Here is a 26,483-nt window from a genome sequence, read left to right on the forward strand (position 1 = left end):
GACAGCCAATTTAGATCACAAAAAGAAGCGTGGTTCCACTCTACTTCTTTTCTTTGCGAGGATTATGAGTCATTCTTCATTTAAATGGGACTATATGAACATCCTAGCAGTCAGGATCCTAATGACAGCAGATATTGTACAGTAAGTGATGTTTTATTATTTTTGTTGGCTCTCAAAGTCTGCAGTTTGCAGTAATCAGTGATGGGGTTGTGGAAAAAAAAAAGCGAACTTTGTGATGCGTTTTTAAAATTACGCGTATGCTTAAAATTAGCAAAATACGTACATTTTAAATGTTATTGCAAATGTGCCTGTTACTACATTACATACATGCTTACATCATGTATATAAAACCTTAATGGAGGTGTTTGGATGTTTTATAGGGGTTCACAGGCAGAATAGAGTGGCTCCGATGTAAGCAGACTTTTAATCACATTTATTTACTATTTAGAATGCATTAAAAAATGAAAAGCATCCGTCATGTTTTATAATGATTGTGAACGATAGGTAAAATTCCAAAAAAATGTGTAGTTCCTTTTTAAAACCCATCACTGTGTCCAGCTCACAATGGGAGAGAACTTCACCTTTTGTTTGTGGTCAAATGCATCATAATGGAGCAGAACAAACGTAACAACACATTCACAAGATGCCATTTCTCCACTCTTAGTTTTAACACGGTTGAGCAAAGTATTAGATGAGGTGCCACCTGTTCCTTCACCTGCCGCTCCACCAATCGCAGAGGCCCAGCCTCGTTCCAAATCTGTGTCGCCAAGCCATCCCAACAAAACAGAAGAGTCTAAGAGGCCAGCCCAAGGACAACCACCGCTTGAGCAACCACCAGAACTGTGCAAAGTTCCCCTGCATGTCCCCATGTCCAACAGCATGCTAGAGTCGCTACCCATGACCCGTATTTCTACGACCCTTACAGGTGACCTGTCTTTTTTATTTTCACTCAGGAAGATTCGAAAATACACTTTTCATCCTTTCTATGTCTTGTACCTGGTAGAAGTGCGCACGCCATTGTCTGCCATGCAGCAGCCTCAGCAGAAGCCCTTGAAGGTTCCTGTGGCCATGAGCAACCATCTGTCCTTTTCTTCAAGTATGATGGCACCAATAGCCAGGCCCACTGCTGTGTTACATGACACAGATGAAGATGAGGGGTTGAAGCATCTTGAGCATGTAAGTTAGCATGATCTGATCATGCATCGAGTTCAAAACCGAACAAATTGAGCAGCACATGTGACTTTTTTACTTTGTCGTGAACTTGGCACATAGAAGTCATCCACTCTGCTTTCTCCACCTTTCTATCACCAGGAAGCAGAGAAGATGGTGGCATACTTGCAGGATAGTGTGGTGGACGATGACAGACTTGCAACAAAGACCTCAGAGAAGACCAAACCCGTGGGCCTTCCACTTACCCATGAAGCTGCTCTCAAGTGGTTTTACAAAGACCCTCAAGGGGAGATACAAGGTGAGACAGTTTGGAGGAAGCAAGTTGGGCAATAATGTGGGCAAATTTTCCGGACTATAGAGCGCACCGATATATAAGCTGTACCCACTAAATTTGTGAAGAAAAAAATATTTTTCCATATATTTACTCTACCGAACTTCAGCCGCAAATAGATATTTTGTCAAATTAGTTATTTACACAATTAATTTTCTATTTTTTTTTATACATACCTTAATTGTTTTCAAACGTTGCCTGTCACATGGCATTAAAACGGCTGATCAAATAAAACAGAAGTCATCATCATGGACCCACCAGCTGCATAAGCTAGCTCTCCAATCGGCTAAACAGACTCAACAAGAGGTTTTGGTAGATTTACGAAACTGAAACAATACAAAAAGAATGCCATTGTAAGTTAACAGTACTAACGAAGACACTCGTAAACATGTTAGCATAGTAGCTAATGCTAACAACGCTAGGTTCATTACATTACCATAGCACATACAAATATGCTTAAAACACTCCTACATTCATCACACATGGGACAGTTTAGTAAGTACCGTATTTCCTTGAATTGGCGCAGGGAATATAGTATTCGCACGTCTAGAATTACTGCCGGGTCAAACTCGTTTCTCAAAATAATTAACGCATGCTTGGCCTTATCGCCGGTTTATTATTGAAGCTGGATCAAATTCGTTTCGCAAAATATTAATTTTATTATCGCATGTCTATAATTTTCGCCGGGTCAAACTCGTTTCGCAAAATATTTAGCATATGGCTAGAACTTCCACCGGGTCAAATTCGTTACGTCACGAGTGACGCATCTGTCCTCATTTTCAAAATGGAGGAAGCTGCTTTCAGTAGTTTACAATCGCACAAAGGAAAAAAGATAAAGAGCTTTTCAGTAGGATTTAAGGTCCAATCTATTGAATACCGGTACAATATGCTAAAGAGAACAGTAAGCAGCTATGTTTTATTAATATACCGTAGCTGCGTGTGTGAAATACTGTATAAGTCATTAAATGACTCCCGCCTCCTGGTGGTAGAGAGCGCTGCCGCGCTAGTGATCCTTCTTGCGACTTCCGGTACTGCAGAAGAAGTGAACACACACAGCAAGAGATTTTTTTTTTTTTCCTCTGCTTGAACTTTTAACATGGAGGATTACATACCGGTATCTAAAATAAAACAGTTTTCTAAACTGGACTTTCAATCGAAGCAGGATGTAATAATTAAAGGAATATCTCCATCGAAACAGAGACTTTTAAAACTGAAGAAAGAAAATAAGGAAGACTTCTATAAACAAGTTATCGATGCTTTTGGTCAGAAGGAGCTGCAAATGGACTCCATTTATAAGTACAGGTAAGACCATAACGTTTTTTTAATTAAATGTGCTTTTCATGATGGTATGCTTACATCACACTCAAAGCGCACGCCTAAATTTTATGGATTCCTTTTGGTAAACGCCGGAGTGAGAAGAGGTTTTAAAATAATTACCACATGCACGGCCATCCCGCCGGTTTCCGGTAAACGCAGGAGTGACAGGAGGTTTTAAATTAATTAACGCCCCTGCGGCTATTCAAGGAAATACGGTATAAACAGTTTTAGTTCTACTGTAAAACTTACAAATGTTGCTTGAAGTGATAAATAACAAATCCTCACATGTAGAACGCTATGGACGGCTCGAAGACCGAATGGCATTTGTATTTGCGGCACAAACAATAACCCACCTATTCAGTGTTTATTTATTTTTTTTGTTTTGAACTATTTACTTTATAGCCAGACGTCAGCAGAAAAAAAAATCAATTAATTAGCTGCACAGTTTTTTAAGCCGTAGTGTTAAAAGGGAAAATGTTGTTTTATAGTCTGGAATTTACAGTATGTGAGGACTTAAACAGTATTTTTTAAATGGGGGGACCTGCACTAACTTAAGTTGAATGTCATCTCTTATATTTTTGTCATCAGGTCCTTTTGGTAACCAGGAGATGGCAGAGTGGTTCCAGGCAGGTTACTTCACCATGTCTCTCTTAGTTAAAAGAGGATGTGATGACTTATTTCAGCCATTGGGGGAGATGATGAAGATTTGGGGAAGAGTCCCTTTCACTCCAGGGCCTGCACCTCCACCTCTGCAGGTATATGTACGTCTTTAGGCATTGGTACTCAGTCGCAGCAACACATTATCTCATACATTTTTTGGGGAAAACTGGTCCTGGGTCAGTTTTTAATGAAGTTAAATAGTAAGTAAGCTATAAACCATTTGACCAATCAGTCATTACAGCAAGTCATGATATATAAATGGGCAACCTTCCTCTGATTCTATTTACTTAGCACAACTGGACCCTGAGCCCTCCTTTTTTGTAGCCTGTTAATAAAATGTCTTGTCTTGTCACTTGTGATGTAATGCAGGGTGACGGTGATCAAGAAAGATTGAAGAGGCAGCAGGAGCTTACCACGCTCAACCTTTACCAATTACAACAGCTCCAATATCAATACCTCTTAAGGTACATACAGATAACCAAATGAGCACATTTAGTATGTGCGTGCTGAAGGAGTAGCAAGCAATGTCCGTCTTGATTGTCTATTGTGAAGCACAAACGACAGACACTTAAATATTACAAGTATTCAGGGGTGAAATGTCTATCTTGTGGCCTTTAGGCAGCAGTATGCTCAGGCCCTGGCCCAGCAAAAGGCTGCAGTCCTCAGCTCAGCTCCTCAGCAGCAGCAGCAACAACACCAACAGCAGCTTAACCTTCTTCAACAGCAATACCAGGCTCTTAAGATAAGGTCCATACCAATTCAGTTTTCATTCATCACCATAGCATATACTTGAGCCTACCATGACAATATTATTTGTTCCTTTTTTTTGCAGAACATCTGAGAGCCTTCTACCTCCTGTTACACGTTGCCTGTCTGTACCCGACACAGGTTCTGTTTGGGAAATGCAGAATCCATCCTCCCAGGCTCCCTGTGCGCCAAGCCTCCCACCAGCAGCTTCCAGCAGTGAGTTTGAACCTTTCTGAATTTGCGAAGCAAAATAAGGTACAGGTGTCATTCTGAATTCCTTGTCAACAGCATGGGATGGCAGCAGTGTGTGGGACTTGCCCATAGACTCCATGGCGAAGGCGCCAACCATCGAGCAGATGCAGCAATTGGAGAAGTCGAAAGCTACAAAGGTAATCCATATTGCAACTTATGTTGCTGTTTTCTTGATCATGCATGTCTACCTTTTTACCATGTAAAATGAATAAAATCTGAACTTTTCTCCCCTCAAATACAATCAGATTTTAGAGACAGACTGAGTCTTTTGCTAAAGAGGAGCAATTATATAGTTATTCTGTTCTGATCTAATTTATTAGTTGGAACTAGAGAGACTTGAAGCTGAAATGAGAGCCAAAAGGGAAGAAGAAGAGCGGAAGCGCCAGGACGAGGCTTTGCGGGCTCGTCAGGAAGAAGAGCGCAAGCGCCTAGAAGAGGAGCAGTTGGCGCGACAAAAACAGGTCAAGAGAATACATGCTTTTTTCGACTGCAGAGACTCACGCACTGGTGTAAAACTGTAGGAAGAAGCGCTCAGACGACAGAGAGAACAGGAAGAGGCACATCAGAGGCAAAAAGAGGAGGAGGAAAGACTGGCACAGGCGGAAAACCTGCGAAGACTTGAGGAGAGGAGACGGGAAGAGGAAGAGAGGAAGAAACGTGAGGAGTTCATTCGTAAGCAGGTGAGCCAAACATTTATTCTCTTACTTATTACAATGCAATAGATGTGCGGCAGCAGTGTTTATGGCTCTAACTAAAGCATTTGACACTATTTATCACAATATTTTAATCAAAAAACTAGAACGATATGGCATCAGAGGGTTAGTCTTAAACTGGATAAATAGTTATCTAACAAACAGGAAACAATACGTGGAGCTAGGCGAACACACGTCTACAACGCTAAATATATCCTGTGGTGTACCTCAGGGATCAATACTAGGACCTAAATTATTCAATCTCTATATAAATGACATTTGTAAAGTTACAAAAGATTTAAAGTTAGTATTTTTTGCGGATGATACAACAGCGTTTTGCTCAGGAGAGAACACACAGAAGCTAATACAAATAATAACAGAAGAAATTAACAAATTAAAAAGATGGTTTGACAAAAACAGATTATCGTTGAATCTCAGTAAAACTAAGATAATGCTATTTGGTAACTATAGAAGGGAAAGTCAAACACAAATACAAATAGACGGAGTAGAAATTGAAAGAGTAAATGAAACCAAATTTCTAGGTATAATGATTGATGATAAATTGAACTGTAAATCTCATTTAAAAAATATACAACATAAAGTAGCGAGAAACACATCAATAATGAATAAAGCAAAACATGTTGTAGACCAAAAATCACTTCATATTCTCTACTGCTCGACTAGTGTTACCATATCTGAGCTACTGTGTAGAAATATGGGGAAATAACTACAAAAGTACACTTCATTCACTAACGGTGTTACAAAAAAGATCAGTTAGAATAATACATAATGTTGGATATAGAGAACATCCAAACCCTTTATTTATTGAATCAAAAATACTGAAATTCCATGACATAGTGAATTTGCAAACAGCTAAAATTGTGCACAAAGCAAACTATAACCTGCTACCCAAAAATATACAACAATTCTTCTCAAAAAAAGAGGACAAATATAATCTTAGAGAAAAACGTAATTTAAAACATTTGTATGCACGTACAACACTTAAGACCTTCAGTATATCAGTATGTGGAATTAAATTATGGAATGGATTAAGCAAAGCAATCAAACAATGAACTAATATGATCCACTTCAAGAAACTCTTCAAACTTAGTGTTTACAAAGTACAATGAACAATAACCATGACAAACATCCTCAATTTATTTCATCCATCCATTCATTCATTGTCAAAGTAATCTTACTTATCTCATTAAATGAAATATGACTTACTTCACCAATTATTATTATTAAATTATTACTATTAATTATTTATTCATTTTATTGTGATTACTTATGGAGTTTATTGTGAATAAATTGTGAACAGGAAGTGAACAAAAAGTTTTAGCAACTGTTATGTAAAGAAAAGGGGTAGGTCTAAATAAGCTCTGCTTCTTCCTACTCCTTTTCGAACATGTTGAAAAGAGAAACTGGAAATTGTGATGTATCATGTTGTATGCTTGTATGTTTGAAATAAACTCAAACTCAACTCAACATTTGATAGCTGTCTCCCTCAATTGTGGTGTGTCCTATTCCAGGAGGAAAAGCGCAGGAAACAGGAGGAGCTTGAAGCACTAAGGAGACAGGAAGAGGAGAAACGGGCAGAGGCAGCTGCTGCAGCTGCTGCTGCTACTGCTGCTGCTGCAGCTGCCCTGGCTCAACAGGAGCTAGAGGAGCAGAAGAGGAGGGAAAAGGAGGCAGAGAGACAGCAGGAGCAGCAGAGACAACGGCAGCAGCAGCAGGAGGCGCTCAGGCGGCTTCAACAGCAGCAGCAGCTAGCACAAATGAAGGTAAACAAAGCAATACAGAGCTATCCAAGCAGCTAAAGTGCAAGATGCAAAGTAGTAAGACACAAATATTTTATTAATTAAGCTTTGGTCTATGAACTAGCAAAGAGTACAGGTCCACTGTCTAAGCATACCGTAAAAAACAGTCGTCATTGTCATCGGGTGATAACGGAGAATATTGGACCTTTTAAAAAAGCAAGGATGGATATGTTGGAAGTTCACCCAGCATTCTTTCCCGTCTTTCCAGCTTCCATTGTCCTCAAAGTGGGGTCAGCAGTCAGCCAACAATATCAATCAGGCTCAGAATGCGCTGTCACTGGCCGAGATCCAGAAACTAGAGGAGGAACGAGAAAGACAGGCTCAAGTTGACGTAAGCAGTCTCCTGAACACTGTCCCACTTGTTGTTTTCATATAATTCATATATATCAATATGATTTATATCTATTTGACTGCCTGCAGCAGCAGCGCCAGCAACAGGAACTCCTGAAGGTACAGCAGCAACAGGCCCTGCAACAGGCCCAGCAGCCCCAAGCTAAGCTGTCAGGGTGGGGCCATGTGGCGAATCAGACCCCTGTCACAAAATCCCTGCTAGAGATCCAGAGGGAGGAAGCACAACAGATGAACCAGAAGGAGCAGCCGCCGCCGCCGCAGCAGCAGCAGCAGCAGCAGCAGCATCAGCAGCAGCAGCAGCAGCAGCAGCAGCAGCAGCAGCAGCAGCAGCAGCATCATCCAATTGTCACCCAGCAGACCAGGTCGCAGAACAGAACTGTATGTAACCCATATGATGCAAGAGTAGACCTCAGCCAGTCATTTGCATAACCAATAACAGTTACGATGATGGTCTGAACATGTTAACAGTTAACACTTTTTTGTTCTTGTCACAGACATCTCTGAGCAACTCTGTGTGGGGGTCAGCAAACACCAGTTCCTGCACAAACTGGGCTTTAGATTCAAGCAGCATCTGGGGTGACACCCACAACTCCAACATGGGCTTCTGGGATGAGGCTGTTAAGGAGGCAATCCAGCAGCCTCCACCCACCAGGAAAGGCAATACACAGAAAAACAAGGGCAATGCCAACCTCAGGTATACCTCAAACAAAAGCTGCCAACATGATCTTTGCTAGGTAAAGTAATTTGTGAGTCATGCCGACTTATCTCTTTTTATGAATTTTGTTGGGTTTGTGTAGTAATTCTGCAAGTGGGCGAGCAAACAAGAAGGTGGGAGAGGAAGAGAAGCTGCTCAAGCTGTTCCAAGGCATCAACAAGAGCCACCAGGACACTTTCATGCAGTGGTGTGAACACACACTGCACAGCCTCAACACGGCCAACAATCTGGATGGTAAATACTTCAGAAATATGCTGCATCAAGGCAGACATGGTTTCAGCTCCCACTCTTTTGGAAAAAAAAACCCCCAAAAACAAAAATCTGCTTCGCAGTTCCCACGTTTGCATCCTTCCTGAAAGAAGTGGACTCTCCGTATGAGGTGCACGACTACGTCAGGGCCTACCTGGGGGATACGCCCGAGGCCAAGGACTTTGCCAAGCAGTTCCTGGAGCGTCGTGCCAAACAGAACGCCAATCAACAAAAGCAGGTGCCGCCTTCGCAAGCCAACCAACCACTGGCCCTCAAACAACAGCAGGTGAGCAAGAAAATGAATCTTTATTGTATAAATATCTTATTGACCTAAATGTAAAACTCTACTTCTCACTATAGACGGTAATTGATAAGATTTTTACGTTTCCGATTCCACTTTCGATTCTGCTTAACGGTTTGTTTCTTTATCGATTCTCTTATCCATTTTCATTTGGATAAAAGGATAGCAAACAAGTTGATTAGCATCAACTTTGTTTAGTTTAGAAAAAAACATGAGTATACAAACAGTAAGGTCTTAAAGAGGAACTTCACTTTTAGAAGCTGACTGATACCCGGCGGATGCAGCTTTATTGTGACAAAGTAGCATCCGCAGCGTTGCTCGGTGCTAAACATACAAACTAACCATAAGAAATCACAATAAAACAAACACTTACTGTTAGAGGTGGGAATCTTTGGGCACCTCACGGTTTGATTACGATTACGATTCAGGAGCTACGATTCAATAACAAATCGATTATTGATGCTTCTTTAATTTATGTATATTGATGCACTTTTACATTTCTTTTTGTTTCACTAAATAAGCATTTATCATTTGCAACTTTAAAAAAACAATTAATTTGGAATAAGAAACAGTTAAATTAATTCCCACATTTATTAAGCTAATGAAAATGTGTGCAAAACTGGAACATAAGTGCCCGATGATAAAGGAGCTGGTCGGATATCTCGGTAAGGTGGCTTGCTGCAGTCAGTTAAATTTTAGAACTGTCTGCATTACTTTATTTACAATAAATATATCGATTATTGACGTTTACTAATGGATTCTATAATCCTTCATGTCCGAATTGCGATGCATCTGAAAATCGATTATTTCCCCCACCTCTACTTACTGTAATATTTCCACTCTCGCTGGGATCCCAACCGCTGAGACGCTCACACAATTCCGTTTAGAGGAAAATTCAATCACAATCCTCACGAAGGGTTAAAAAAAAACATTCCTGCTGGAGGCATCTTATGGGGTCTTTTTTTGCCATCTCAGGATGTGAAAGTCGACCAGCCTGTCAGTCCATGGCCATATTTGTCTACTACCAGATGAGAGATGCATGAATTATAATCTAGAATTTACTTTTAGCAAGTTTGAGATTAAGCAGAAGCAGCTGTCGGGTCAGTGTGTCAACTATAAGGGTGTAACGGTACACAAAAATTTCGGTTCGATGCGTACCTCGGTTTAGAGGTCACGGTTCGGTTATTTTTTTCTGTACAGTAAGAAAACAACAAAATATAAATTTTTTGGTTATTTACCAAATTTGCAAAATCTTCCACCAAAACTATTTTTCTTAGTGGAATATTTGATGTGAAGTAATCGGAACCTTGGATAGGTCAATAATTCATAATAACATTGATTTTTATTCAATATTATGTTATGAGCAATGACAGTTTGAAAGAAAAAAAAACAGCTTTGTTTTATTAGTCAACATTGCAACTTTTTCTAAATTACATTTAACCTTCAAGCTTTTTTATTTCACTTTTGTTATGTTTTTGTTTATTTTAATAGTATTTTTAGAATGTGCCGTGGGCCTTTAAAACATTAGATGTGGCCGCAAATGGCCTCCGGGCACACTTTTGACACCACTGCTATAGATAATAAAAAATTAAATCTGATAAATCTATCGATAAAAAGCATAGCCTGGCGACGCACGTGCGTTTATCATAACTCTCTCGCTCTCTCTGTCTCTGCCCCTCCCTCACCAATGCTGCTGCGCGCACACCTCCACCATTTGTTTTGTTTTTAACCCCTTCTTAACCCTGAACATACATTGAAAATAAGTCTAACTCAAAATGCCGGAAATTTGAGGCATTTAAGAAACTCCGCCCGGACAGTTTCGCAAAAGAGGACATGTCCGGTGAAAAGAGGACGTATGGTCAGTCTATCGTAGCCCGGTCGTTGCTAGCAAGCCGTGTGTTGTGCCTCGGTGTGCATTGTTTACACAACTTGCGGTACGCTACTTAATATGTCCATGTGGAAACTCGTTCGGTACACCTCCAAACCGAACCGAAACCCCGGTACTGAAACGGTGCAATACAAATACACGTACCGTTACACCCTTAGTCAACTAGCATTAGCTCACTGCTATCAATGCGATCAATTTTTGTATTTTGTTTAATTTAAGCATACACGACACATTATTTCAAAAACGTATCACCACGTTCGCTTTTTTCCCCCATCATCACTGATTATTACTTGCTGCAGACATTATGAAAGCCCACAAACTCAATAAATCATCACTACTTTACAAGGTCTGCTGTCATTAGGATGCCGGCTGCTAGGATGTTCATATATTCCCATATAGATGAAGAATGACTCATAATACTTGCGAAGAAAAGATGGGTGTAACAAAGGGTCTTTTTGTGTCGTTCTAAATTGCCTGTCAAAGTGTATCAATTTGTCGGAATGCGTCCTCGTTCTTCTACTATCCAGGTGAGAGGCACAATTTATGATCTAGAATAAAGTTTAACAAGCTAGGAAACGAGGAAGCAGTTGATCAGTCGATCATGTCAACATTGGCACACAAGCTCGTGATCACGGCGCCTCTATAAATAGTTTGTCTGCGTTAGCGCTGAAAAAAACTATCACTAATGCTTGGTTAATAATATTCAAGTCACGAAATGTGAATGGAGTATTGTTGGCGCTTTTTGGATGTTTTTTTATTCGATGGAATAGAGGACCTCCCATTGGCTACGCTGTAAGTGGACTTTTATTTAGTTATTTACGAGTTAGATTGCATTAAAAAAAAAATACTTTCGTCATCATGTCTTTCATAATGATTTTGAACGATGATTTAGGGGACGGCGTGGCGAAGTTGGGAGAGTGGCCGTGCCAGCAATCTGAGGGTTACTGGTTCAATCCCCACCTTCTACCATCCTAGTCACGTACATTGTGTCCTTGAGCAAGACACTTCACCCTTGCTCCTGATGGGCCTGGTTAGCGCCGTGCATGGCAGCTCCCGCCATCAGTGTGTGAATGTGTGCGTGTGGATGGGTGAATGTGGAAAATAGTGTCAAAGCGCTTTGAGTTCCTTAAAAAAGGTAGAAAAGTGCTATACAAGTACAACCCATTTACCATTTACGATAGGCAACATTTTTAAATGCATTGCTTTGAGGGCAAAAAAAAAAATGTTTTAATTATTTGATATTGTTACACTGTCATCCTGTGTTTTTGTCTGAATATAAATGTGATCAAAATTTAATCAGTCAATGATTTTGAAAGTTGTAAGTATCATTATCAGTATTGGTATGACCAATACCGCCCATGTAGCTACTTGCTATCGGATAGATACCGCAAATATCTAGTATCGCCTAAAACTAATATAAAGTATCCAAACAGAATAATAAGTGCTTATTACATTTGAACAGACGTGTAGATAGAAACATGTTACAGCAGAAATTAACCAGATATTAACAATGAATTAGCAAGTAGATTGATAATAATACGACCGGAAGTTATGGAATATAATACCGCATACGTCAGCAGCCAAATTAGAAGCCTTTGTTACCCATTTTGAATTTGTTTTATTATTTATATATCAAATTATATATTATGTGTATATAATTATTGGAGAAACCTGCATTATATATCGCTATGTAGATTTTAGGCCATATTCACCATTTTGATGACTGCCAACATTCTGGGCAGAGTACGCTGTACCCACAGTATATTCGAGTCTGTAAGCACCTTCATGCTTGGAAGCAGTTACTTGGAAGACAAAATGTTTGCCTTTCAGTTGAAAACGTCATGTAAGCGTTATCTGAGTGAATCATTGAGGCTGGTGAGCAAGTTTCATCTTACTTAACTGTATTCTGCAGTGACGGCCACACCCACCTTCCATGTCCACTTAATTGTTTGCTAAATGGTTTCCTGTAAATGTTCCCCTCTCCATTGCCAAGGATTCTGTGTGGGGTGAAACAGGATCATCTACGCCCTACCAGGCCAACCATACGAGTGGCCAGCAGCAGCAGCAACAACGCTTTGAGGCCGTCACCTCAGGGAAGAAGAAAAAGAAACAGAAGATGGTCCGTGCGGATCCAAGCCTTCTAGGTGAGCACAAGTGCTCCATCAGAGCTACACACACTTTCATCCACTAACTTGTCTTTGATTAAGCTTTTTGTTGCCGACACAGGTTTTTCTGTCAATGCATCATCTGAGAGATTGAACATGGGAGAGATTGAGACTCTGGAGGATAACTAAAGGGGGTTGCAGCCAAGCCAACAGCCAAGACTGACTATCTGTTTTGAACAGCAGCTGTTTCAACCCCCCAAAACCCTACCCAGCCTCACTCCGCCCCACTCTTGACAGCTGTCTCATGCAGTATTTCACATGGGTTAATATTGCCACAATCAATGGAAGAAACCTTTTTAGTCTTACGTGACTCTTTGGAAGAAATGGAATGGCAACGTCAACGCCTGCAAAAGCATCAACCTCCTTTTCCCCCCCAATTTGGCCTCTTTTTTTCAGTGTGGGTGGGATGTTTGACAGGTATTGGGAAAAAATGTATGAGATTATATGCATCTTTTTTTTGTTGTTGTGGTTTTTATTTATTACACTCTCATTGCCCAATCCCCATTTCTCTACTCCCCCAAGACAATGCTGGTTGTTCATGGTGAAAGATGGCAAAGTTGAACCCAAGGATCGGTGCCTACTTTTTAATGTCCTGTTTTAAGGACAGGTTCAAAAGTCCCGAGTAGTTATCTATTTCTTGTAAAATACTAGGCTGTTTAAAAATAATAATAAAAAATTCAACTTGCATCTGTATTATAATATAAGGACAATTATTTTCTGGAGTTGTTTTGTTTTTTATTACAATTGCATTATGAAATAAAACAGTCATATATGAAGGCTGTTAAAATGTGTGTCTGGACACATCTAACCCCTCACTAAATGTTTTGTAATAACCATTCTATTTGTCATTTCAAGTTTTACCGGGCAAAAAAACCTGTAAATTTCACCTAATGTCATTGTAAAAACCTTCCTAAGTATAAGTACATATCCATCAAATGTCTGCAGTATTTTATTGTGAAAGGGATAATGTAATTTATAATGTAATTTTATTTTTTTTGCAGTTCTGATACTTTCTCCCAGTGCAATGGAAGATGCCATCGGCAGACCTCGTGACGTGACCTGCTCAAGGTGCGGCGTAATGATTACCTCATACTCGCCTCTGCGGCCGCAGGAGTTTGTGGAGTGGGTGGGCATCGCCGCTGCTGAGATGAACTCACAAAGTGCACACTGTCCAGACACTCCGGTACACACCTAGTCCCACCCCCCCAACTCCCACTTCACTCCTGACCTCTTCTCTTGCTCTTCACTTTTCAATCGCAGCAGTCTGAGGACGTCCGGAGACACGCCGTCTTCCTTGGTCGTCCCTCGCCTCACAGTCGTCATGTTCCGTAGCAGCAGTAGTACCTGCAGAATCCTGCTCCTGGTCCTCTTTGGCCTCTTGGTGGTCTTTGTGCACTCAGGTAAACATACACATTTGTCCTTTAAACCAGGTTTTTTATTAAAATACCATGCTTTTGTTAAGTCTGGCAGCATGAAAGGTGCATTTTTGTGTTCCACATGTGTGCGCGCAGTAGAAAATTATACATTTGTTGACTCAGTGAAAGTTGCTCTTTTTAAATCAAGGAAGTACTCTTCCTGAATGGTGCACTGGAAACTAGTGATTGAGCCAAACAAAGTACAATATGTGACTTCAATGATTGCACCTCTTTGAGGAGGCGCTTGTTTTTTCACACATATCTGTTTGTGCGCTTTGTCATGTCTCTGTCTGGTGTGAAGTCCTCATTGAACAACCAACAAATGACCTTTTTGTGTTCTCTTTTTAATGTCTCAAATTAGTCCATCAGCCTTTTATGGCAGTTGATGTATGTCTTCTGATGTCACACTGAGGCTATCAGCAGTAAGTGGAGAGGTTAGTTTTTTGGTGGGAGCAGAAAGCCGTAAAGAGTTAATTATGAGCCAGAATGAATTCTACAAACTGTTGTTTCAAATTAAACTGTTATTATAGATCACTTTTCTCTATACTTTAATGTAAACAATTTTACAATAAGTCCCTTTTTTTTGTACAGTATTAGTACATTATTACATTTTTCATTGTTTTTTTTTACCCAATCGTTTATTTTCCCCTTACATTTAGTAAGGCACAATGTTTTTTTTTCTTCTGTTTCTTGCCACATTTATGTCTGTGAAAATAAATGATTTATCTACAGCGTATATTTTATAATTATGTTAGTTAAATTTCTTCCACACTATACGCAGATGTAGAAGCACAATGCTTTAATTAATGTTGAAGCTGATCTTCCAATTTTCTTTGTTTCTTTTACCACATCTTTATCCTGGAGAAAATAAAAAATATATAAATGTAACCGTTTGTATATATTTATATATGTTTACAGTTTATATATCTTTTTAGTTTTTTCACTACAATGTTTGACACATTCGATTCAACAAATGTACCTCCCCAAAACGTATGTGTGTGCGTATTATATATATATATATATATATATACACACACACACACACACACACATGCACGTGTGTGTGTGTACATATGTATGTCTGTATATATATATATATATATATATATATACACACACACACATATGTATGTTGTGTATTTATATACCGTAATTTCCAGACTATAAGCCGCTACTTTTTCCCCTCGTTCTGGTCCCTGCGGCTTATACAAGGGTGCGGCTTATTTACGGCCTGTTCTTCTCCGACACCGACGAAGAGGATTTCGGGGGTTTTAGTACGCAGGAGGAAGACGATGACACAATGATTAAAGACTGACTTTTCATATACCGATAGGCTGGTTATTTTGATAACGTACAGGCGAGCACTTTGTATTACTTTGCACCGTTGTATTATTTGTACTCTGCACGAATGCTGTTCGCCATGTCAAAGATGTGAAAGTTTGATTGAATGATTGAAAGATTTATTGTTAATAAATGGGACGCTTTGCGTTCCCAAACAGTCATCTCTGTCCCGACAATCCCCTCCGTGGTAGCAGGAACCCCTATATACTACGGTAATTACACATCAAAACCCTGCGGCTTATAGTCGGGTGCGGCTTATATATGGAGCAATCTGTATTTTCCCCTAAATTTAGCTGGTGCGGCTTATAGTCAGGTGCGGCTTATAGTCCAGAAATTACGGTATGTACATATGTATGTATGTATGTGTATATATATACCGTAATTTCCGGACTATAAGCCGCGACTTTTTCCCCTCGTTCTGGTCCCTGCGGCTTATACAATGGTGCGGCTTATTTACGGCCTGTTCTTCTCCGACACCGACGAAGAGGATTTCTGTGGTTTTAGTACGCAGGAGGAAGACGATGACACAATGATTAAAGACTGACTTTTCGTATACCGGTAGGCTGGTTATTTTGATAACGTACAGGCGAGCACTTTGTATTATTTGTACTCTGCACGAATGCTGTTCGCCATGTCAAAGATGTGAAAGTTTGATTGAATGATTGAAAGATTTATTGTTAATAAATGGGACGCTTTGCGTTCCCAAACAGTCATCTCTGTCCCGAAAATCCCCTCCGTGGTAGCAGGAACCCCTATATACTATGGTAATTACACATCAAAACCCTGCGGCTTATAGTCGGGTGCGGCTTATATATGGAGCAATCTGTATTTTCCCCTAAATTTAGCTGGTGCGGCTTATAGTCCGGAAATTACGATATATATATATATATATATATATATATATATATATATATATATATATATATATATATATATATATATATATATATATATATATATATATATATATATATATATATATATATATATATATATATATATGTGTGTGTGTGTGTGTGTGTATATATATATATATATATTTTTTATATATATTTCTGTGGTTTATCTGTTATACAGTGCTCAATACCGGGGTAGGGCGGAATATACGTTAGGTCAGGAAAAAACACAGAGGCTATATCAACAGGCTTGTAGAAATGATATAGGCTCTGTGTTTTTTCCTGACCTAACGTGTGTATATATATTTATATATATATATATACATACTGTATATATACATACTGTATATATATACACACTTACCGTATTTTCCGCACTATAAGGCGCACCTAAAAACCTCCAATTTCCTCAAAAGCTGACAGTGCGCTTTATAATCCGGTGCGCCTTATATATGGACCCATATTGAGCCACAACAGGTCTCGCAACTACGGTAAGCAGCCGCCGACTTAATTTTCCCCTGTAGAAGGCTTCTTCTACAGGGGAAAATGAAGTCGGCGGCTGCTTACCGTAGTTGCGAGACCTAAACTTTATGTAAAGACCCAAAAATGGCTCCTATTAAGAGACACGCTTACGACGCAAAGTTTAAACTCAAGGCGATCAGTCACGCAGTAGAACACGGGAATAGAGCAGCAGCGAGAGAATTTAACATTAACGAATCAATGGTGTGGAAGTGGAGGAAGCAACATGATGACCTGCGCCAAGTAAAGAAGACTAAACAGAGTTTCCGAGGGAACAAAGCGAGATGGCTACAGTTGGAGGACAAACTCGAACAGTGAGTTGTTGAACAGAGAGCAGCAAGTAGAAGTGTCAGTACAATCACTATTTGTTTTGTTGACATTCCCTTTAGCGCAGCTCCATCTAATGGATGCATAACGTAACCCCAGCCTCTACTGTAGCGTCTATTCTATGCGCCTTATAATGAGGTGCGCCTTACATATGAACAAAGTTTTAAAATAGGCCGTTCATTGAAGGTGCACCTTATAATCCGATGCGCCTTAAAGTGCGGAAAATACGGTACACTTACATGTGTACCGTATGTTTGCATACAGTACAGGCCAAAAGTTTGGACACACCTTCTCATTCAATATATTTTCTTTAATTTCATGACTATTTACATTGTAGATTGTCACTGAAGGCATCAAAACTATGAATGAACACATGTGGAGTTATGTACTTACCGTAACAAAAAAAGGTGAAATAACTGAAAAAATGTTTTATATTCTAGTTTATTCAAAATAGCCACCATTTGCTCTGATTACTGCTTTGCACACTCTTGGCATTCTCTCAATGAGCTTCAAGAGGTAGTCGCGTTAAATGGTTTTCACTTAACAGGTGTGCCTTATCAGGGTTGATTAGTGGAATTTCTTGCTTTATCATTGGGGTTGGGATCATCAGTTGTGTTGTGAATGAGAAAGTGTGTCCAAACTTTTGGCCTGTACTGTATATGGTTGTATGTATGTATGTGTATGTATGTATGTATGTATGTATGTATGCATGTGTGTGTGTGTGTGTATGTATGTATGTATGTATGTGTGTGTATATATGTATGTATGTATGTATGTATGTATATATATATATATATGTATTTAAATATATATATATTTTTTAAATATATACAGTATTTAAATATATATATATATTTTTGTCCCAATGGATAAAACATAAATACACACATTTACAGTTGTTAGCTTAATTTTTTGTGCTTTTTTTTTTTTTTTTGATATATGCAGGTTTTGTGAAAGTTAGATTTACCGTAATTTCCGGACTATAAGCCGCACCTGACTATAAGCCGCACCAGCTAAATTTAGGGGAAAATACAGATTGCTCCATATATAAGCCGCACCCGAATATAAGCAGCAGGGTTTTGATGTGTAATTAGCGTAGTATATAGGGGTTCCTGCTACCACGGAGGGGATTGTCGGGACAGAGATGACTGTTGGGGAACGCAAAGCGTCCCATTTATTAACAATAAATCTTTCAATCATTCAATCAAACTTTCACATCTTTGACATGGCGAACAGCATTCGTGCAGAGTACAAATAATACAACGGTGCAAAGTAATACAAAGTGCTCGCCTGTACGTTATCAAAATAACCAGCCTGCCGGTATATGAAAAGTCAGTCTTTAATCATTGTGTCATCGTCTTCCTCCTGTGTACTAAAACCACCGAAATCCTCTTCGTCGGTGTCGGAGAAGAACAGGCCGTAAATAAGCCGCACCCTTGTATAAGCCGCAGGGACCAGAACGAGGGGAAAAAGTAGCGGCTTATAGTCCGGAAATTACGGTACATATTTTTCCTAAATAGTAGTGTATTTTCTTTTGCCAATTTGTATGTACTATTATAACAACAAAAATCAATAGGAAAATGATCTCCACTTTACATATGTTAATACATTTTATAATGTATGCATTGGGCAACAGCCACATTTTTTATGTATTTTTTTATTTTTCCCTGCCCAATGTATGTTAACACATTTTTGTCCCACAAAAATCAAACCAAAAATAAATGCATTGAAAATAATTTAGCCAATTTTAATTTCTAATGTAATTTAAAATGTTCATACATGTTATTACATATGCATGGCTTGCACATTTGAATGTTTTGTTGTGTATTTATGCAGTCTTTACCAGTTTTCATGAGAACATCTTTGTCTCTGCTGATGGAAAGCAACCTCCTTATGTTGTGATGTTACCCTCTCCAGTAGGAGCAGCCCTTAGCAAACTATTTCATAAACAAGTTTGTTTGACAAACACAAGCCGGTGTCTGGTTTGGGGCCGGGCCGGTTGTTACCGGTTGCAGGCCGCCGCTCGCGACCCAGCTCACAAGCTGCCTTTTGTGTCCGTCGCCTGAAGGCCTCATTGATGGTGCTGCTGGCCCAAGGCCCGGACCTCCAAAACCTTCAGTCCGTTATGGGAACAGGAAGCTTGTGGGTCAACACAAAATACTCTGCATCAGAGGTGCGCGTCTTGAGCCTGAAATGCGTCGATTTGTACAGGATTACATGCAATCACATGATAGTTACATTGAGGAAAAATGGACGAAAAAATCTGAGTGCGTCCGAGGCCACTAAATCAGTACGTTCAATAAGTAAATCTACGTGGATGCTTTTGTTGCCATGTGTGAAAGGATAGACTTGTTTGTGCTACACTAACGTTTTCCACTACAGTTGGTAGCCAGCATGTCGAGTTTACAATACAGATCCACCAGATGGCGCTTGGGTGGCTTAAAAGTTTGCTACGTTTCATCCCCTTAAAAGAAAATCCTTAGTATGTGAATTTTCTTCTGCCAAATCTCCCTGTCCATTCTCTGTTGCATCACAGACACTTCTGCCTCAAGATGCTGAGGAATCAACAATTAGCCTTTTCCCCCACCAACATTTCAGTTTTATACAGTAACGTAGGTAAAAGTTTCATCTATACACTAAGTTGAAAACACTAACAAATAAAATGTTTTGGTCGGAATACTTTATTAGCAGTGGGAAAAATGTATTTAAATTGTGGATCACATTGTTTTTGTTTTTAAAACTGTCAGAAAAAATGCAATACTGTATTAGGAACTATTTATTATATTTCTGAAATATTGAATTATAATTCATTTTTAGATAATAATTTATATTAAAGGTTTAAGTGTTAAAACTTTTTTTTAAGAAAATGGAAAATACTGTCCAAAATAGTCATTTAAATTGTATTGAAATGTATTTATAATTTAACACCAATCAAAAAGAAACAAAAACAATTACGAATTACAGTATTTATAAAACTACTGAAAATTATATATGGGGATTAAAACATTCAGTGTTTAAAAAAAAAAGAGAAACGTATGAGCCAAAATAGTTTCGGATAACCAGGAATAATCATTAAGTTGTAGGATACATTAATATTGAATTTCAAAACTGTAAAACAAAACAAGAAATGAAAGAAAAATATATTGTAAAAATATATAAAAAATATATAATTATATATTTTTGGACAATTGGGAACAAGAACATTTTTTTTATTTTGAAGTAAATGAAATTTGGTGTTTTTAAACTTTTTTTATATTTACATAGTTTTGAATTATGATTGTAGATCAGTGGTTCTTAACCTTGTTGGAGGTACCGAACCCCACTAGTTTCATATACGCATTCATCGAACCCTTCTATAATGAAATATAAAATGTTTAGTTTTTTTTAAAATTCAAGACAGTTATGTTTTTTTACTGGTGCACAAAATGAACCGTGCATGAACATCACCTTGTCCAAAGAACAAAACCAACACAGTGCATGAACTCACAACAAATTACACACCTGCCAATCAGTGTGACTTCTGCTGTTGCCGCATCCATAATACGCCGATAGGGAGAAGTTTTTATTTACACGATGAGTCAGGTGTGTCTTGACCTCCGCGGCAGAGGCTCCGTCGAACCCCTGAGGCCGACTCACCAAACCCCTAGGGTTCGATCGAACCCAGGTTAAGAACCACTGTTGGAGATGAAAGTTAGTACAGAATATAAGGAAAATGAGTTGGCCTTTATTTTTTTTAGTTTGTACTTTATTTTCTATTCTGCTGGCACATCTTGACCAACTACATCACGGTAGGATGGCTTTAAGGTTTATTTTCAAAAACGTTTACAGCCCTGCGTTTCGAGGGTACCTAGTGAATAAATTAGTCCTTCATGTCCTCTTATGTGATAATCAATCTAATTGAAGGAGCTGGTCAGAGTCCAGGAGATTGCTTGGAAGAAAAAAAAACATGTCAAGAGTTCCATCTGAAGCTACAAAGACATCTTTATATGCTCCAGTCTCCACACATTAAACCATCATGGACAAAGAAGGGCCTTCTTCTTTATGGAGGGGTCCAGAATCACACTTTTTTTTTTTTTTCAATCAAGTGACTGCTTTTTCAGGCCTGGCAGAGACTCTTGCAGACCCATCCAGGGACAACCTGGACATCATGTCTGGAGAGACCCCCGCTGATGTCGCCACCACCACCGCCAGGGAGAACCTTCATCACATGACCGAGCAGCCTTTCACTTTTGACTACGAGGACTCTACGCAGACCCTGGCTGTGGACGAGGAGGGTAACTATGCTAACCTTGTCGACCTCCATGTGCATCATACATCAAAGTCATAAATATGTTTGTGTCTAGGGGTCCTGGGGCCGGGGGCCATCACAGCCATCGTCATAGCCGTCTTCCTGGGAGCGTCCGTCCTCTTGGCGCTCATCGTCATCACACTCAGGAAGTTCACAGCATCGTAGAATGTTTTTTTTATTTTATTTTTTTACTGTAGTGTTTTGCTTTTTCAGGACAAAATGTTGTGGCAGGTCCCCCTGACTGAGAAATCAGTCCACATGTTGCATGTTTAAAGACTTGTTTGGCCCAGCTTTTAATTTCTTAAAACTGGCTGCTTCCCCCAGTGCCTATGTCTTTAAATATCGTACATTAGTATGTTGTACACCAGGGGTGCCATTACATTAAGCTTTATTGCAGACTCCAACGTCCAAGTAGACATACAATCACATACAGTACATAAAACAAACAAAAAATACAGTATAAAAGGCATTATCACATACCGGTAAACAAAACAGTGCTTGTTCATATTCAGTAAAAGGCATCTAATAAATAAATAAAAGCAGCAATAAAAAAATTAAGAAATATATATATATATATATATACTTAAAAAATTTGTCCACACATTCTATAAAAGGCATAGATACCAGTGTTTCCATATTAAATGATTGGTACCTAACATAACTACACCTAGGATTGGTTATCTGTATAATATCATTCTCGGACCCCTGCAGTCTACATATACATTTAAACATCAGTTTTCTCAAGGTGGCGTTGAAGGTGTTTATCCCTAAATCACAAAAAAAATGTTTACATTACATCGATCGCGAGCCACCGGTCGATCGCCAGCCAGGCATGGAAAAAATAGACCTAAAAATGAGCGATCATAAATCTTCAATATGACGTCACCTTCATCACTTAATTGACATTCAAGGCACCCGAGGGTCTTGCGAAATTATGCTGGCTGCTGCCAGCTAAGTGAAGAAAAAAAAGACCGTCAGGAGGCAGTGGTGGGACAAAGTCATTGTTTTGCAAGTCATAAGTACGTAAGTCTCAAGTCTTTGCCCTCAAGTATCGAGTCAAGTACCGAGTCAAGTCCAAAGCCCTGCATTTTGAGTTTCGAGTCCTTTCAAGTCCTTTTAACCAGAGACTAATATATTTACACAGATTGTTTATTTATTAAAACAAGTGCATTTGAAATTGCAGGAAAAAAAATAGTGCTGACATTGCACTAAATAATAGCACTATTAACCAGTCATTTTAAACATTTAACTCATTCCTTTACAGAATAAACACATTTGAAAAAACAAGTGCAACTGTAATTATTTGTACAAAAGTGTTATTGTATTTCCATGGCATATTGCATTTTAACTAGTTCCACATCAGTTTCTATCCTGTTCTTACCTTTTCTCATTGATCTCATCTCATACTGTATGTGTGTTGGTGTGTGTGTACACATGAAAAGTTAAAGTACCAATGATTGTCACACACACACGAGGTGTGGCGAAATTATTCTCTGCATTTGACCCATCACCCTTGATCACCCCCTGGGAGGTGAGGGGAGCAGTGAGCAGCAGCGGTGGCCGCCCCCGGGAATCATTTTTGGTGATTTAACCCCCAATTCCAACCCTTGATGCTGAGTGTCAAGCAGGGAGGTAATGGGTCCCATTTGTATAGTCTTTGGTATGACTCGGCCAGGGTTTGAACTCACAACCTACCAATCTTAGGGCGGACACTCTAACCACAAGGCCACTGAGTAGGTAAAACATAAATACATGAACATAACAATGAACAGAGTTGTACTTTTTAGATGTCAGGGCCCTATGCTGCATTGCATTTGCAAAAGATCAAATTGGCCAAGAGTCTGCCAGTCATTTGTGCACGAAGATGCCACCTTGGCTGTTGTGAGGTAAACAACCAGCAGTTGGAAAGCTAGCTAAAGCGGGACACATACAGTATGAACTGAAGTGGACGCAACAGATTGCCGTGTTTGCAATAATGTTATAACGTTAGCAGTGAGTTAACAGCCTCACTGATTTAACTACACAGCAAATAAAAGTTACGTTACTTAGCCAGTAAACGTTAGCTTACATTCAAAACTTACCGTTTTTTGTGCAACTTCAAATGTCAAACGAAGTTGGAAGTTGTTGCGTCTCTGTGTGAATGAAGTGAAGTGAAGTGAATTATATTTATATAGCGCTTTTCTCCAGTGACTCAAAGCGCTTTACATAGTGAAACCCAATATCTAAGTTACATTTAAACCAGTCTCTATCTATAATCTTCGAACCGCATGTTTTGGATACTGCAATTCCTTTTTTGTTGACCAACTCGTAGTTTTTATACCCGAACGAAACCATCTTTGGTATAATTTTTTCCTCACTGGCACGTTGTTTGACAACTCTTCTTCGTTGGTTGTCCTGCAATTTGATTGGATGAATTCTGTGGGATGAAAACGATTGATTGATTGATTGGATGTTGTACTGACAAAGCAGCACACAGGCTGACAGACACACAAGTACACAATGAAAGATACGGAGCGCTCCTGAATAACTTTTTAATCTTTTGGGTTTTGGGGAAAGTAGCAAGTCTTGTCAAGTCAAAAGGCTCAATTCCAAGTGAAGTCACAAGTCATTGATGTTAAAAGTCTAAGTCTAGTTGCAAGTCTCTTTACCTTTTGTCAAGTCCAGTCTAAAGTCATCAAATTCATGACTCGAGTCCAAGTCATGTGACTCGAGTCCACACCTCTGTCAGGAGGGCGAGAACAGTTTTTATTTCAACCGTACCTCCCGTCAAATGCCTAAAGACTGACCGCACAGTTCCTGTCTACACAATGAAAGCGCTGCTCCATCCTGCCTGAGCTAACAAAATAAGAGTCCGAAAGCTGGCGCAAACAAGCTAGCAAGCCACGGAGTCAATGTATTTCTTGCAAAGTGTATACAAACGAGTATGGAAGCTGAACAAATAAGATGCCAAAATCAATCACTTCAAATGTAGTTTTGGACAGAAATGAAGACTTTTCTTTTCTTCTCCACGATGTAAAATCAAAAATGTGGAAGTTGTCAGCACTTCCAATCAATGCAAGTCATTCGAATCAGGTAATAACTTATATTATTGTCTTCATGAAAGAAGAGAATCTATATGTTAAACATGCATGTATTTTGTACACCTTTAACGTGTGAACAAAAACGGCTAAATAAATATAAATTATATAATAAATAATCACCTTGACTTGATCATTTAAAAAGTAGCTCGCCGGCTGAGAAAGTGTGGGCACCCCTGTTGTACACATTGACCCCCAAACAGACAATTTGTATATTCATTACTCCTTGGATGCACAACTACCAATACTTACACTCTTCCACGAGTGGGGCAAAAATGTCCTCAATTAAAATCAAAGCATTTTTGCCATAAACTGGGTTTTTATTCTTCAAAATCTTAAACGAAAAGTTGCAATATTTTCATCTACCAGGTATTTCCCATAAAACATGTTTGTGACGAGACCATTTGCATTTTTCGTTTGAATAATTTTAATAAATTGCAGGTTGGAAATGCACAGAAAACTCTTAAATCATGTTTAAAAAAAAGAAGCTAACATAACATTAGCCTACTTTTGAGTTAGCTAGGTCAGGTACAATGTGTGCGCGTTGGCTACTTTTAAGTAACACATTAATGTCTTGCCTGCCTAAATATAATACTGTTAGCTCACCACAAAGTAGGCTAATTTGATCACACATTATAAGCTGTCTGTACAAATAAGTTCTTAAATGGAGATAATACATGTATGTTGCTGTCTAAAAATGACCCCACGTGTGGAAGAGTTGGATAGTGACACAAAAACTGCAATTTATTAAAATTATTGAAAAAAAACTATGCAAATGGCCTCATGTCACCAACATGTTTTATGAGAAACATCTGGAATATGAATATATTACAACTTTTTATTTTAAAGATGTTGACGAATAACAACCCGTGGGATCCTTTTTGCATCTAACGGTTAATGTAACTTTCTATTAGTTCTAACTACAGTAAGTACAACAATATTGTGTTGTTTTTTTTGTTTGAAGAAATGTAATATAGTATGTTGGGTGTTTTGGGTAAATTGGAATGTAATGGATGGGTGTTATGTTATTTACTGTCACACAGCTGCAAGTTGCTATAATCACATTTTGTATTAAGGGATTTACAGTTCATAATAAATCACAGCCAAACAAAACACAGCCTGGCATATTTGTTGTTATTAAAACTGAATGTAAACAAAGATTGATTGATTTATAAATAATTACAATTTACAAGTGTTTAAGATCTGTTGACCAAACGGTACACCCGGGACTTTGAAAACAACGTGTAATTCTCTTTTTTTTTTTTTAGCAGCAGGCGGCGATGTACTAAACTAAACATCGCTTGTTCAGTGTGGAAAACAAACAGTTTTACTGAAGTCTTAACTAGGAATATACCACAAAATAATAATTCTATTTTATTTACTCTTGAAAGGCTTATTGTTATCAATGTGATGGATTTATTTCCGTGGCGAGAATATATGTACATCCAGGAAATGAGTAAAGTGAGTGCATTAAAACGCATACACCACGACTTCACTGGAAATATCATTAATTTTAATGAATTAACAGAACAAATATACGTGCACTCCAATATAAAGAATGTCAAACAAAAAAACCTGAACTTTCAAAGTGGGGGGAAAAAAGCTTATGCGTTGGCCGGGAATCGAACCCGGGTCAACTGCTTGGAAGGCAGCTATGCTCACCACTATACCACCAACGCCTGTAAGCCACGGGCAATATGTATACTCATAAAGGCATAACCTGCTGGTCTCCACAAAATGTTCCTCTATTTGTTTTCGAGTCATTTGGGAATCTTCACAGCCTATTGAAAAGCCACTAATTGCATTTTGTGACATCTGCCAGTGAACAGCTTCCTGTGTTAGTCAATTGAAACTTATTTTCAGCCCTGGAAAGATGATTAAATATACAAATGACATACACCCCCATTGGTTCCATTTTCCACCCGTTATAAAACACCCCATGTGATGGCTTGACACACAGCA

The 26,483-nt window shown here is 38.9% G+C and overlaps 2 protein-coding genes and 1 non-coding gene across 6 annotated transcripts in view; 2 read left to right on the plus strand and 1 right to left on the minus strand.

Moving 5' to 3' along the window:
- gigyf2 (GRB10 interacting GYF protein 2) overlaps positions 1-13,345 on the plus strand; it is a 30,587-nt gene extending 17,242 nt beyond the window's left edge. For 2 of the 4 annotated variants that reach the window (XM_062022624.1, XM_062022620.1), the window contains exons 12-29: positions 665-925; positions 1,004-1,176; positions 1,312-1,468; positions 3,407-3,579; positions 3,848-3,942; positions 4,097-4,225; positions 4,311-4,441; positions 4,514-4,614; positions 4,798-4,938; positions 4,999-5,157; positions 6,702-6,953; positions 7,198-7,320; positions 7,410-7,718; positions 7,835-8,034; positions 8,138-8,289; positions 8,388-8,590; positions 12,487-12,637; positions 12,720-13,345. In XM_062022624.1, the coding sequence (XP_061878608.1) occupies positions 665-925; positions 1,004-1,176; positions 1,312-1,468; positions 3,407-3,579; positions 3,848-3,942; positions 4,097-4,225; positions 4,311-4,441; positions 4,514-4,614; positions 4,798-4,938; positions 4,999-5,157; positions 6,702-6,953; positions 7,198-7,320; positions 7,410-7,718; positions 7,835-8,034; positions 8,138-8,289; positions 8,388-8,590; positions 12,487-12,637; positions 12,720-12,787 (2,978 nt within the window). In that variant the 3' untranslated portion in view covers positions 12,788-13,345. The remainder of the gene's footprint in view (positions 1-664; positions 926-1,003; positions 1,177-1,311; positions 1,469-3,406; positions 3,580-3,847; positions 3,943-4,096; positions 4,226-4,310; positions 4,442-4,513; positions 4,615-4,797; positions 4,939-4,998; positions 5,158-6,701; positions 6,954-7,197; positions 7,321-7,409; positions 7,719-7,834; positions 8,035-8,137; positions 8,290-8,387; positions 8,591-12,486; positions 12,638-12,719) is intronic. The other 2 variants (XM_062022623.1, XM_062022621.1) reach the window with 2 other exon arrangements.
- Positions 13,346-13,463: 118 nt separating this feature from the next.
- snorc (secondary ossification center associated regulator of chondrocyte maturation) lies at positions 13,464-25,592 on the plus strand. The gene is made up of 4 exons (XM_062022625.1): positions 13,464-13,841; positions 13,919-14,058; positions 21,257-21,430; positions 21,500-25,592. The coding sequence occupies exons 2-4, from the start codon at positions 13,980-13,982 to the stop codon at positions 21,607-21,609; spliced, it is 363 nt and encodes a 120-aa protein (XP_061878609.1). The 5' UTR covers positions 13,464-13,841; positions 13,919-13,979; the 3' UTR covers positions 21,610-25,592.
- A 536-nt stretch (positions 25,593-26,128) lies between these two features.
- On the minus strand, positions 26,129-26,200 carry trnag-ucc (transfer RNA glycine (anticodon UCC)). Its single transcript has one exon. It is a non-coding gene; the product is annotated as a tRNA-Gly (tRNA).
- Between the last annotated feature and the right edge of the window lie 283 nt (positions 26,201-26,483).

The sequence above is a fragment of the Entelurus aequoreus genome, linkage group LG16 (assembly GCF_033978785.1).
Source record: "Entelurus aequoreus isolate RoL-2023_Sb linkage group LG16, RoL_Eaeq_v1.1, whole genome shotgun sequence".
Taxonomy (NCBI): domain Eukaryota; kingdom Metazoa; phylum Chordata; class Actinopteri; order Syngnathiformes; family Syngnathidae; genus Entelurus; species Entelurus aequoreus.